Source organism: Anas platyrhynchos, chromosome 2 (genome assembly GCF_047663525.1).
Source record: "Anas platyrhynchos isolate ZD024472 breed Pekin duck chromosome 2, IASCAAS_PekinDuck_T2T, whole genome shotgun sequence".
NCBI lineage: Eukaryota > Metazoa > Chordata > Aves > Anseriformes > Anatidae > Anas > Anas platyrhynchos.
The window spans coordinates 20,555,105-20,568,286 of NC_092588.1; the positions used below are offsets into that span (position 1 = coordinate 20,555,105).

Genomic DNA, 13,182 nt, shown 5'->3' on the forward strand with positions numbered 1-13,182 from the left:
TCAGCACCTGCAAAGCATTTGATTTTCCTCTTGAATCTCACAGCTTTGCTACCACCCAAAAACTCGGTGTTTTGGCGAAGACGACATTAGATTGAAATACAATCCCTTTTGGAGGGTGTATTTCTGCACACAGGTCTTGCCACGAGTGGCTTTTCCATGGCTGCACTCCTGACAACCTGACATTTAACAGCACAAATCAACGCCTCAGTGCAAATGCAAGGCAGAAGTGAACGTAAGGAGCATAAAACGGAAAGTGTAGCACAAATTTAGCACAGCAAACAATACACGCTGTGTAATGTGAGGAAGCACCAAGTTAACAATCCCACTTGTAAAAGCAGACATAAGCTTTCTAGTGACCACATGTGATCCGAGCCTCTGCCTTCCTCTGTGTGTGCTGGATAACCTTCAGTCCTGCATGCAAAAATTCACTTGCTCAAGCACATTTTCCAGTCGACCACAGGAAACTTTAGTAAACTCAAATCCACCGCTTTTAAATACCTTATGTGCGTGAAATTTCACATTATCGCTACACAGATGTCTAAAACAATGTCACAAACATTTACATTTGAAATACCCCAGTTGTTTGAATTTAATGACAAAGTTTCCTTTAACTTCAACAGAGCCAGGATTAAGAGACAAAATAAGAGGCTCAAGATGCTTCAAGAGCAGCTTCAAGATTCACACCCCACGCCTCTCTTTGATGACATCCACGTAATTTGAATCTGTTCCGAGCACCAGGTGATGCTAATTCCCACTTTAGGATGCAGGCTGTGCCCTCTATTATCCACAAAGGTAACAAAATATACTTAAGACATCTTTTGAAAACCTTGACACTTCCATAACAGATGTCATCTGCTCTGGTACCACATGAAGTGTTAATTCTGGGTGTGCACAAGCACAGCTACCAGAAGTACACTAACAATGGAAAAAATATTGGGGGGCAAACCTGAAGGACTCGTGTAGCTGATTAGCAAGTCAGAAACACAAGGACCAGTACCAGAGCCCTGGGCTGCAAACCTGGCCAACCCACGACAAGTTCATGCCTGCCACTAAGCTGGAAACCTGCAGCCTCTCCACAGCCTCTTCAGCACATCACAGCTTGGATACCAGGGCTGAAGAAGCCTCCTTTCTTCATCAACTGACACTCGAATCTGTCTTCTCATTCACGGTGTTCTAAAATGGCTTCTGAATTTGTTCCTATTAATACCTTCTCTTGGCTTACTTTTTGGTGACTTTGAAACTTGACATTACACATGTCCTTTCCTACCCAAAGGCATACCTACGGGCCATCATATTCATTTCAGCAGCTAATGAACAGAAGACATCAAGGGTGCATCATAAACAAATGCCTCAACAGAACAGATTTTCTATTTGTATTAAAAGTGTGACTGAGTGGAAAATGTAAAAGCACCTCTGTGTAGTGGGTTATCTTTTTCTTTAACCTACTCATCATACACAAAAATAACTACCTCTCGAGGATGTATAACTTACATAGTGGGTTTAACATTTATCTTTTACAGATTAAAGTGTAAAGCAGTAAGTACACAAACATGGGAGCATACCAACCACAACAACTTAAGGACACTGCGGGTACAAAAATATAATTGCATAAAAGCATCCAGAAGACAACAAATTAAAATAGGGTGCAGAGGTGATTTGCATTCAAAAAAAACCACAGCTTTTAATTTTTTTCTTTATAACCTCACTGAGTGCACTACGGAAAGCAGCTCAGCTGTCATGCCTGCCATGCCTCTGTGACCTGGTGTGTCTGAAGGCTCAGGCAGCAGAGACTCAGCTGCGCAGAAACTGCACAGCAATTGCATCTCTGCTCTTTCATTTGAACTACACGCAATGCATTTTAAAGCGTAGCCTACATCTACATAGGATCAGATAACTTAAATAAACACAACATGTAAAAAAAACCTGTATATAGTCGTTTAACACTACTTTTAAAATAACTTGCCAGCACAAACTAAATAAAACACTACAATTGAATTAACATTAAACTAACAGGTATTCTTCTATTGATTTCCATAAAGTTCAGATTTCAAGTCAGTGAATAGCTTTAAACATAGATGGGTCTCAACTGAGGAATAAATTATTATTTTTTTTTTCCTACAGAAGTAAAGAAAACAGACCAGAACAATACAAATCAATACTCTGATTTCACACTGGGCTAATGCCATTATTGTAACTAAGAATCAGGACTGAAGAGACAACTATTCTGGAATGGATAGAACAACCTTTAAAGAATACCTAAGCATTTTAGCATAATTTATGATATTTTCAGTCCTTTAAAAATGTGTGTTTTCATCCACAGAGTTTATTAGCACGTCAAAAGATTAAACAAAATGCCCTCTGAAGCCTACCCTTCAGTCTACCGGCAATATTTTGCAGTTCATTTCTCTGTTCATGGCAGGGAACAGATGAGAGTACTGAAGGACAGCACATTTTGCCCCAGGGAGGAGCTCCCTATTTTCTGCATTAAGAGCCAACCCGACCAGTCCCTGAGCAGGGACCAGGGCAAAGGCAAGGCACCAACCTCGGCATCCTCATCAGCACGGAAAGATGCTCTGGGGATGACACTTCAGCGACTGCTGCACATGGAAAGATAAATCAAGACACGTGAAGGCTGGGGACAAACATATGCCACCAAACTCTCAACCTGGGATGTGGAAGGTGATATATGCTATGTTTTAAATGCAGATTATGAGTGGTGCACACACACAGCTGATATAAGACTGTCAAGTGGGATTGTATAAATACTGATATCTTGATTCGATATTGCTAAAATCTACCAAGGGTGTGATGTGCTCAACTAATGTCAACGAAATTAAGAAGTTTAAAATATTTCTGATAAACACTAGGAAGACTAAGCTCATTATACATGTCAATACATTTAAACATTTGCTTTACAAAAGCAGTATGGTCAAAGTAAGCTCATGAAACACAACTTTTGTCCCTGGGAGGGTTTGGTGCTGTGTCTGAGCACACACACACATCTGTTACACGCATCCCAGACAGGAACCAGGACTTTTTATTTCTCAGGTTCTCTTGGGCTCCCCCCAGTTACATGAAGCCAGATCCCCCTGCATTCCTCCTCTTTGCCATGTGAAGTTCTGGTCCTGCAACAAACGTATGGAAATTACGAGCGTGCTTTACAGCCGGGGCTGACTTTAGGGAGCAGAGACAGCCGGGTGTGAGACCTGCAAGCTCCACCTGGACTCTCCGCTCACTCCAGCCACCCCAAAAGCCCCCTCCCAGCTGCCGCGCCCCCCAGCCCCGTAACCGCCCGTCCCCGTCCCCTCACCTCCGTCCTCCTCCAGCGAGTTCATGCAGGGGAAGTACACGGCCAGCGCCTCGAAGGAGGCGGACAGGCTGCTCCGGCTCTGCGAGCGCTGCATGCTGCGCCCGCCGGCCGCCGTCTGCCGGCCCATCTTGGCCGAGCGGCACCCGCCCTTGGCGCGGTACAAGAAGCGCGGCGTCTTGGCGGCGGGAGGGAGGGATGGAGGCAGGGTACGGAGAGAAGGGAGCGCTGGGCGGGCTGCGAGCCGCCCGGCTCGGCGATGGCTCCGCCGGCTCCGCCGCTCGCGGTGGGGATGAGGCGAGGCGGGCCGGGCAGGGCAGGGCAGGGCCGGCGCCTGTCAGCGGGGAGAGCCGAGAGCGGGCGGCGCCGGGTGGGCAGGCGGGGGCGGGCCCGGCCGCCCTGTGGGGAAGGCGGCGCCCCTCAGGCACCGCCCGCGTGGGTCGGGACGGGGGGAGAGGCTGAGAGGCTGAGGCAGAGCCGGTACGGCACCTGAGGCACGAACGGGGCTGAGGGGGACGGGGTGGCTGAGGCTGGCCACCTCTGGAGCCAGCCGGTGCCACCCGTGGCCAAGCAGGGACACCCAGAGCAGGGTGCCCAGCACCACGTCCAGGCGGCTGCTGAAGGGCTCCAAGGAGGAGACCCCACAGCCTCTGGGCAGCCTGTGCCAGGGCTCCGTCACCCGCACAGCACAGAAGGGCTCCTGGTTTCATTTCTGCCCCCTCTGTTTCAGCTCTGCCCGCTGCCAGTGGTCCAACACCCAGCGAGGAATCAGCCCTGCAACCAGAGGCAAATCCCACACCGCTCCTTCACTTCAAGCGAAGCTCCTTCACTTCTAAAGCGAAGCTTCAGAAGCTTCAAACTTCTAACACACACCTACATCCTTTGTAGATGCAAGGGTGTCTTTTCTGAATTCACACACTTTGCTCCTAGCTCCAGTACATCATTTGCATTTTTGATTTTATTGCTATCTTCTCACCACCATTTACCTTTCTACTTATCCAGGATGATTTATTAATGCTGTGTATAGCATTTGCCAAATTGTCCCCCCAAACGGTAAGAAACTAAAGCACTGGACATCATTAAAACCATCAACTTACTGCTGTCTTTTGCAGCATCAACAACTCCTTCCCCTATAGTTCACAACAATGCAGAAGCAGTACCAAACCCTGCACATGGCTGTTGTTTTGCTACTGGCACTTTAAACCACAACATTAGTACACGTGATTTTTTTCCCCTGTTGTTTTTCAGAAATCTTTAAATCCACCCAAATAATAGTAAATGATATTCAGGGTTTGATCTAACAAACTTCACAGTAAAAATGCCAGTTTGAAGCCAAACAAAACATCACAAAAATTGTTTATAGAGCTACACCTGGAGTGTATTCCATTGAGTTGATGACTGAAAAATGCTATTTGTGCTTGGATAATAATAAAAGATCTTGAGCAGTCAACAGAGTTGTGCTTTGCTGCAGAATGAAAACCCATCAGAAATCCGGCACTCAGGGATAGGACTGATCACCACTCAATCTATAGAAAAAAAATTGACTTAGTGAATTCACTGTAGTGACAGCTATTTTTACAACATGCCTGATATTTTCATTTTAAGACAACTATAATCAAGTATTCCTAATAAGATGTGCATCATGTGACACCACAAGCACTCACTTTGGGACAAGATAAATCCTCTGTTCTTCTGCACTAGCAAGACATGATATCCAGAGCAACTTGTCTAGGCTTTAACATCTTATAAATGTCTCACTCAGGCCATATTCCAAAAGGTACTTCAGTCGGTGATGATACTGGATGCGGCACTCCAATTTGAGATGGACACTCAGCCTGCAAAACATGCAGCACTCCCTCTAAAATCACCCTTTGCATCTGTACTAGCACTGCATCACGTTAAAGTGTAGTTGAATTTCAGAGAGAACTTCTGCTTACAGTTTACTCTAAAAAGGTAAGTTACTAAAAGACTGTAAAGCGAATGATAATGATAGTAACAACAACAAACCTCTAATATACAGCTATCACTTAATTGGCAAAAAATAATGAAATTTGTTGCAGTAATTGATAAAGATATTTTAAAGAGATTTGACTGTAAAGTTTCCTATCTATAAAAACAAAAGTGAACTTGCAACAGACTTAGCAGCCACAGGGATTACAATGAGTCAGTGCTGTTGTTAATATTGTACAGTATATAACAGAAGTATTACTATCATTGATAAAATCAGTCTGTACCAAGAAAATCGCTTTAAATATTGCAAAATCCCTAATCAATTCAAAATTACCCCAGTTACAGGTTGTGATACAAGACACCAATTCAGCAAACATATGACAAAGCACCAAGACTCCTTAACATGCTTCTCTCTCCTGATTTTCCTTCTTTAAAATAAGGGCTCAATGGGAAGAATGAAAACAAAGACAAAGAATTGAGATAAGACAACAATTGCCAGTGTTCTGGGATCTGGGGAGGCTTCCTGGAACATTTGATAACGAGTGCATTATACAAATAATCTAATTGATGGCAGTCTAGACGCATGTCTTGACTGCAGAAAACAGGACTACCACCCTGGCATTGACACCAGAGCAGCTGGCTCCTGAATGCAAGATAAAAGCATACATTGCCATAAAGGGATCCTGTCCACTGATATTATGGAAAGGTGACCAAAAGTTTCCTAACATCCCCTTTTAAACCTGCAGTTAGGGAATGCATTTTGGGAATGGAACTGGGAAGGAGTTATTGCCTCTTCAAAACTTTTTCTGCACTTCTGTCAGTCATTGACCACAGATTTCTTTTGTTTGCTGCATACAGGGTTTGCTTCAATCACAGTTGTCTTCAGAAAAGCCAGTGAAGCTGCCTAGCCTTCTTCGCATCTCAATTATCTTCAACTTGCACTATACATATCAACTATTAGGCATAAGATATTTTATATATATATATATATATTTAAGCTAAAGCAATACACTGAAAAGGTCACAAAATTACTTCCCGGTCAGTGTGTAAGTGTCATCAGATGTAGTAACAAGCTGTTACTTACGGTACTTTGATAAATGTTAGGACTGTGCTGCTGTCCTCATGCCCGCAGAGAGGAGCATGTGGCAGCTCCAGCCATGCACATGAAAGGGGCAGGGTCCAGAAAGCTATGGGTCCTTCACAAGGTAATGGCTGTTTTTACTGTTTCCCAACATACAAAAAATAACTGTTCTTGCCTTGATCATGACTAACATGATCACGAACTCCATTCAAGACTCCCTGTATATTCCCAGGGCCATGGCTCCCAATCCATGGTCTCAGTCTTGCAGCATGAACCATCAGTGGTCAACTTCTCTCTGCAAAGATTCCTGATATAATGACCACTCCTACATCAATCAGAATACCAATTTTCTAAATTGCATTTTTTGAAAGTCAATACATTTTGCATTTTCCGAGCATTGCCTATCAAGGGAGCCACACTTCTCCTTCTGCTGAAGCAGTAACAGTGAATTTTTCCATTCCAATTCTTTTGGCATTTGCTACTGTAAGGTCAACTCCACCCCAAGTATCAAGCTAGGTCCACAGTACAGATTTCTACCAAAATAGCTTTGCTGACTGACACAGATGTTCTAGGAGAATTCCCTAGTTGTTAGTCCAAGTGTGGTTATATCAGCAAAACAGTGTTCTACTAGAGCTGTTTGTTTTGCATTTGCTGGTACCCAATTCCAGAAAAATGCTCCTAGTGTTCCCGTTTCCTGAACAGTCTGTGCCAGTGGAAGTTTACCTTTAGGTAGTTTAGCCCTTGTATGGATTGTTTCAAAGTTTTGCCTTACACATTTTAAAACCACATACAGATTTGAAGAACTGAAAGAAATGGCTTTCATATCTCTTTCAAAACACAGATTTCAATTTCTAAGAATAAAATTTAGAAATTTTAGCAAGGTGGGGATGAAGAAGTACTAGTATTCTTCTTCCTAGAAACATAGGATGCTTTCAGATCAATGGAGATACCAGTTTTAATTTTTTAAACAAATTTAATTTTTTAGACAATGGAAGGAAAGAAATCTGGAAAAATACGTCTCTCTCTTGCTTTAATGCTAATATTATTCTCATTTAAATAACATGTATTTAACTTTCTCCTCAGATGCTTACCATAAAACTATAAAAACAAAATAAATCATACTATTTCTAAATAACAGAGAGAGCTGCTAATGTCCTGGCATTGCAGTAATGCAGTGTAGCTAGCTCACAAAAAGTTAAGAGGTCAGCACCAGAGCAGGAAACCTTTACACAGCTAAGTATTTCTATTTTGATTAAAATAATTTCACACCTTCCCAATCACAAGGTAATCTGCAAACCACAAGGTGTTGTAGAGCTCAGCAAAATATATTACTTCATAATGCTTCATCAGGGTGAGAAATAAAGAGCACAGAAATAAAAATGTAAATGCTCTTTTAAGGTAAAAATTGTTTTTGTTTTTCTTTTTTTTTTTTTTTTTTTTTGAGAAAGAAGCCCACATGAAACAATATTAATCTGTTAAAAAAACACACATATGTGATTTTAGATAAAAAAGCATATGTGTAGGCTATCTGCTCTCTTTATTTGGATCCTAATCCACCTTTTTGTCTCTGAGAAGGGAAATCTACACGACATAACCTTCTTTATAATGAAACAAATCCATCAGCTTAGAAACATACTTCAGGTATTCACATGTACTCTCAAACATTATTACAGCTGCCTGTGTACCCCATGGAAGGTTTTCAAATTGCCTTACATGAGACAGTGTAATTACTCTCTGAAACTGTAAGTTCATGCAACATGATTTGTTTCCCTCTGTAATTCAGCCTTCAGTACAGAAGTGACAAAACCAGGGCAGGAACACTGCACTCGAGCAGCTTGGGGAGCACAAGGCATACGCAGAGGTAACGCACCTGAGTTGATGCAGCAATCTGCTGGTGTTACTTAACAAGCTGTACTGTGGAAAAGCACCCTATTACCTTTATGCTTGTATTTTTCCAGAAAAAAAAAAAAAGGACAAAATATTTAAAAAGAGGTACTGAGATGAAATGTGTTTTGCAGACAGCATGTGAAAATGACAAATGAGGACAGAGCAAGGTATGCATCTGTCACCCACTGCTCTCTGGCTCTGCAAAGTTTAGAGAGCACAGTTTGCTGAGACACTGCTGCTAAAATGCATGTCTGGTTCGATGAGCCTACCTTGGGAGAGTATTACATTATTGTCAAGTGGGGAAAGCTTCGGTGAGTCCAAATGCCAGCACTGTAAGGGGACATTTGTCTTGCAAGCCCATAACCTAATTTTGACATACCTGCAGAAGGTTAATGTATATTAAGCGGGGATGATTTCGCAAAGTTCTGTGCCTATCGCATTATCGGTTGCTCTTGACACCCCAGACAGGATTCACTGGCCCTGTGCCACACCATCTGCATTACTCTGGGGCAGAGCAACCACAGTGCTCCTCCGAGGCTTCCCATGCCACGCACAGCCCCGTGCCAGACCCTTATCGAGGGCACCAATTTCATGCCAGGCAGGTAATGTACATGGTGTGAGGCCTCCAAATCTTAATGAGGGTTTTAGAGGGGGGCCCTACTTAGAGAGTTCAGCCTGCTAATGAGACACCTGAACTTGAACGGTCAGCTCTGAACTCACAGAGCACAGAGCGAGAGTCCGAGGCAGTTGGTGTGCACTGGGATCGTGCCAGGAAGAACAATAAAAACTGCTCTCCAAACAAAGTCTAAATGAGCTAGAGGAAAGAAATGTATTTTTATCTACTGATGTCATGTTTAACTGACAAAATCACAAATTTTAGCTTTGTTTTGTAAGGTTTCATTCTGTTTGCCTTTCCTGCAGAGGAATGCGTGCTGTTGTCATTACACTGCTCTCATTTCCAAGGCGTTTGAGTCATAGCAGTGTCTCTTCAGCCATGATCACACAACCACATGAATCCCAAAATCCCACTGCTGCTGAAAAACATTTTTATTTTTCTCTTTCGCTTGTTTTTACTCTGGTAATCTACAGCTACGTCTGCCTGAGTAAGTGCAGTACCAAGGCACAACCTGAGGCACTGGAACTCGACCATTTCACTGCCACGCTGTTAGAAGCATCCCTAGCAGAGCATCAGGCTGAACATCTAGCACTCCTCCAATAAAGCCCAGCTTCGGGAGTTAAAGTGGGACAGCAATCACTTCCTAAAAGCTGTTGGAGGTAAGAGAGTTGCAGAGTAAGGATTTGGGTAATTCTGTGCCAGCTGGACTGAGTGCTAGAGATCAAGCCTGTGTGTTTGAACGCTGTAATACAGAGAAAACCTGTTTCTCTCAGATACGACACTACTGGAGATCTAAGGCTGCCAGGCAGGAATTTGACTGCAGATACAAAATACAAAGTTCACTTGCCAAAGAACTTACCTGGTTTCACATCACTATGCTACAAATATTTAATTTAATTAAATAAACAAGTTAGCTGTTCAAAAGCCAGTTAACAACACTACCACGGTATTAATGAGTTCAAATATGATTCAGCGTAACACACGTTAATTTTTAATTGCTCTGAGTAACCTGTAACTCTCAGAAACCTCTCACGCTTTGCAGATCATCCTGTACTAAGTGTACACCACTTCCCGTGTGGCTGAGTGACTGCTGGTGGGTGTATGGTCTGGCCAAAAGGGGGCATTGGCAGCATACTCATGCCTAGCTAAACTGCTCAGCGTGGGAGAGCTCTCCTAGCCAAAGGTTAGTACTGTTGAAAACATTATTGCAACCTTCAAGGGAAATAACTAATACGCTGACACCTTTTCGGATGGAAAACCAATACATGGAGAGTAGGATGCATGCCTCTGAAATATCTCTTAATTGAAATGTAATGCCAAACTGCTAAGAACATAGATTCTACATTGATTTGGGAAATTTCCCAAATAACTTAAATTCAATTAAAATGGCAGTTTAAAGTTATTTCCCTGATATATCATGTTATGTATGCAGAAATGCCACACATTTTTCTTACACATTTTTGTAGTTTCCAAAAATAGTGACCTTTCACCATATCTATCCATCTAGATCTGTACACATTGGATTATATATGTCTACACTATTCTTTTCATAATTTCATACTTAGGGACTGAAAATAACAGACAGCTGTAAAATTCCATAGACTAGGATACTACTGGTATTATTACTATTATTACTACTACTAGTAGTAATACTAGCTAATGTTTACTACAGACCAGATGTGCTGATAGAAATTTGGCCCCACACCCGACCTGTGTTGGATCCTGCAAAACGCTGAGCAACTTCAGCTTCTTTATCTACGTTGGGTTTTAGGAAATAAAATTTACTTCTCTAGCTAGTAAGGTGTCCCATCCAAAATGATAAAAAAAAAAAAAAATCCTTAAAAACAGAGAATGCCTAAAAATAGCATAGAATCATGTCATAAAGATATAATAGGCTACAATCTACAATAAACTACAATGAAAGCATTTAAAACATTCATACATCAAAATGCTCAGTATTTTCTTGTATCCATATTCTTGTTTCAATTAATTATAGGTATGTTTTTCAGGCATGTCTAATTCCAGGTCAAAATTTTAAGCACAATACAGAGCAAATATTACATAGAAGAGCAATATTTTCTTTTCTTAAGTTAATTCACATAGAATTTAGATCTTACCAGTCATCAACGGGTATCATTCATCACACCATTTGGCACGTTTGACTGTCACACTGAACCAAGTGCAGCAACCAAACATCAAATGGAGAGTAACAACAGCCCACAGTGCATTTCCATGGCAGCTGGCAGATCCTGCACTGTTATGCCAGGTTATGAGGTAGGTTAGGTTGGATGGATAACCTCTCCTGTAACTCAGGGACAAGTGCCAGACCAATAGTACAATCAGATTGCATACTGTGTAACAGTACGTCAAAGAAAAAGATGGAAAGTGAAAGTCCGACAAAAAGCAATTTGTGATTAAGATTTTGTCTAGCATATGGTGCTCTACAGATTTCCTTCAAAGTCTTCCACAGACAACTGAATCAAGTCTGCTGAGAGAACAACCCTTGGTCTGCAAAGTCTTGTAACCCTTACAGCACTATGCAGCTCTTTTTAAATTTTAAGAGGAAACATTTTAGGGGAAGCATTTTTAAGTTGCTACAGAAATACACCTCTACTGAAGCAAATACTTTCAATTTATTTTTCAAACCGTGGTTTGCTAATAATACCAAAGGAAATCCACAAAGTCATAAAGTCCCCAGACTTTGAGTGCTTTTAAAGGAAGCTGATTGTGTGGAAGGAAATGTCTGGAAATTGCTTTGCTCGAACCTCCTGAACAGGATGAGTGTGATGGAAATACCCTCTGAGCACACAGCTCGTGCACATGTGCAAACCCGTGATTCACATAAACCATCAAAACAGCAAATTCATGCACTTTCCAAAGCTCCCTCAGATATGCATCTCCAAACCCTTCAGGTATAACTTACGCTGTCACCTGAAGTGTAAAAGAGGTGAAGGAAGTATCATAAATGTACCTCGCGTTTTCATCCTCCAAGCCCCTCTTGATCATCTGCAAAGCTACACGTAAGCATGTGTCTGTGAGCAATTTTCACACTTTTGATCCGTTTTCCTAGGATTATGCTATATTTACTATTTGACTGTATTTCAAAAGGTTGGTCCTTTACTTTCAGCTGGCCACTTTTTGCTGCCATGTTTAGTCAACATTCTCAATTTCAAATGCATTAGCAAATAATACCCCACTAATTTTTGCCTAGCCACATACATAGGGAGACAATTCGTATCAATTTCCATTTCATCAGTGTAAATTCAAATTGGCTTACTGAGGTGAGGAGTATGAAGTCCTCAGTGGAAGGGAAAGTTTGTAATGTCTCTCTTTTGCTTTATCTGTTAGTATTAGCTATTTTAAATAAAAATGAACATTCGGATTATTCTAGCAAAGAATGGCTCATTTAGCAGTACAAAATCCAGTAACTCTGCTCTTTTTCAGGGGTCAAGGCAGTCTCCATCACTAGTAGTAAGGGACTCACATCAGTGCAAAGCTCTTTCTCTAGGTTAGAGAGTAAAAGAGAGTCTTTTGCTGAAAAATAAATAAATAAATCTATTTGGACAGTTCATGCTCTGTGAAATGATGGGTTTACCTACACAGCACAATATAGTTCATACTTTAGCTCAGCCTAGGTACTGGAAACTGCAACAGTGCTGGGTTTGGGCAGGTTAAATAGTTCTCCAGAATATGTCAGTTGTTTGTCTGGAGTCAGCTCAGGTATTTGTGGCAGTGCTACGCTGTGTAGCACTGAGATACACCAAGATCCATCTCCTCACTTCCACAGATTGAAAGTAGGAGTCTAGTTTAAGCCAGCTTCCCAAGCTCCCTCTATAGTCAAGGGAAGAAACTTTGAAACACTCTGATTGTAGCAGATTGCAATGCCAGAGTACCAACTGAAGCAAATTAGTGAATTTTTATTTGTGGAGAAGTTAGCAGCCAATGCTAACTGAAAATAGAAAACCTACAGACTCAGTTAGGAACTACACACAGCCACATAAGTAACAGAAGCAAACTTGGAAGACAGAATGACGAACTACTGATGCTGCTAGTGAGCAGCAGTAATACAAATGAGACTCCCAACCCGTTTTTAGCTATTGGGCTGGTATAGTTAAGGCACATCAGATTTTGAACCCAACAGATGAAGGATGGTACAACACACAACAACTTCTGAGGCCTCTGGTTCTCCCACCCCACAGCCCATGGGACACTTCAGGGCAGATCTCATGGCAGCTTGCCTCCTGCTGCCAGCCCAGGTGGAGCTGCCTACTGGGACTGCTCCTTTTTGGTACATACACACATGTCTGTCCATAAGAGCACACATATTTATATATGTAAATG

At 42.0% G+C, this 13,182-nt stretch overlaps 1 protein-coding gene across 26 annotated transcripts in view; it reads right to left on the reverse strand.

Moving 5' to 3' along the window:
- RIMS2 (regulating synaptic membrane exocytosis 2) overlaps window positions 1-13,182 on the reverse strand; it is a 450,137-nt gene that overhangs the window by 16,044 nt on the left and 420,911 nt on the right. Inside the window, exon 1 of one of the 26 annotated variants that reach the window (XM_072034407.1) lies at window positions 3,311-3,678. The exons of the other annotated variants lie outside the window; for them this stretch is intronic. Within the exon in view, the coding sequence (XP_071890508.1) occupies window positions 3,311-3,437 (127 nt within the window). The 5' untranslated portion in view covers window positions 3,438-3,678. Of the gene's footprint in view, window positions 1-3,310; window positions 3,679-13,182 lie in introns of those variants that run through there. 26 annotated transcript variants of the gene reach the window in all.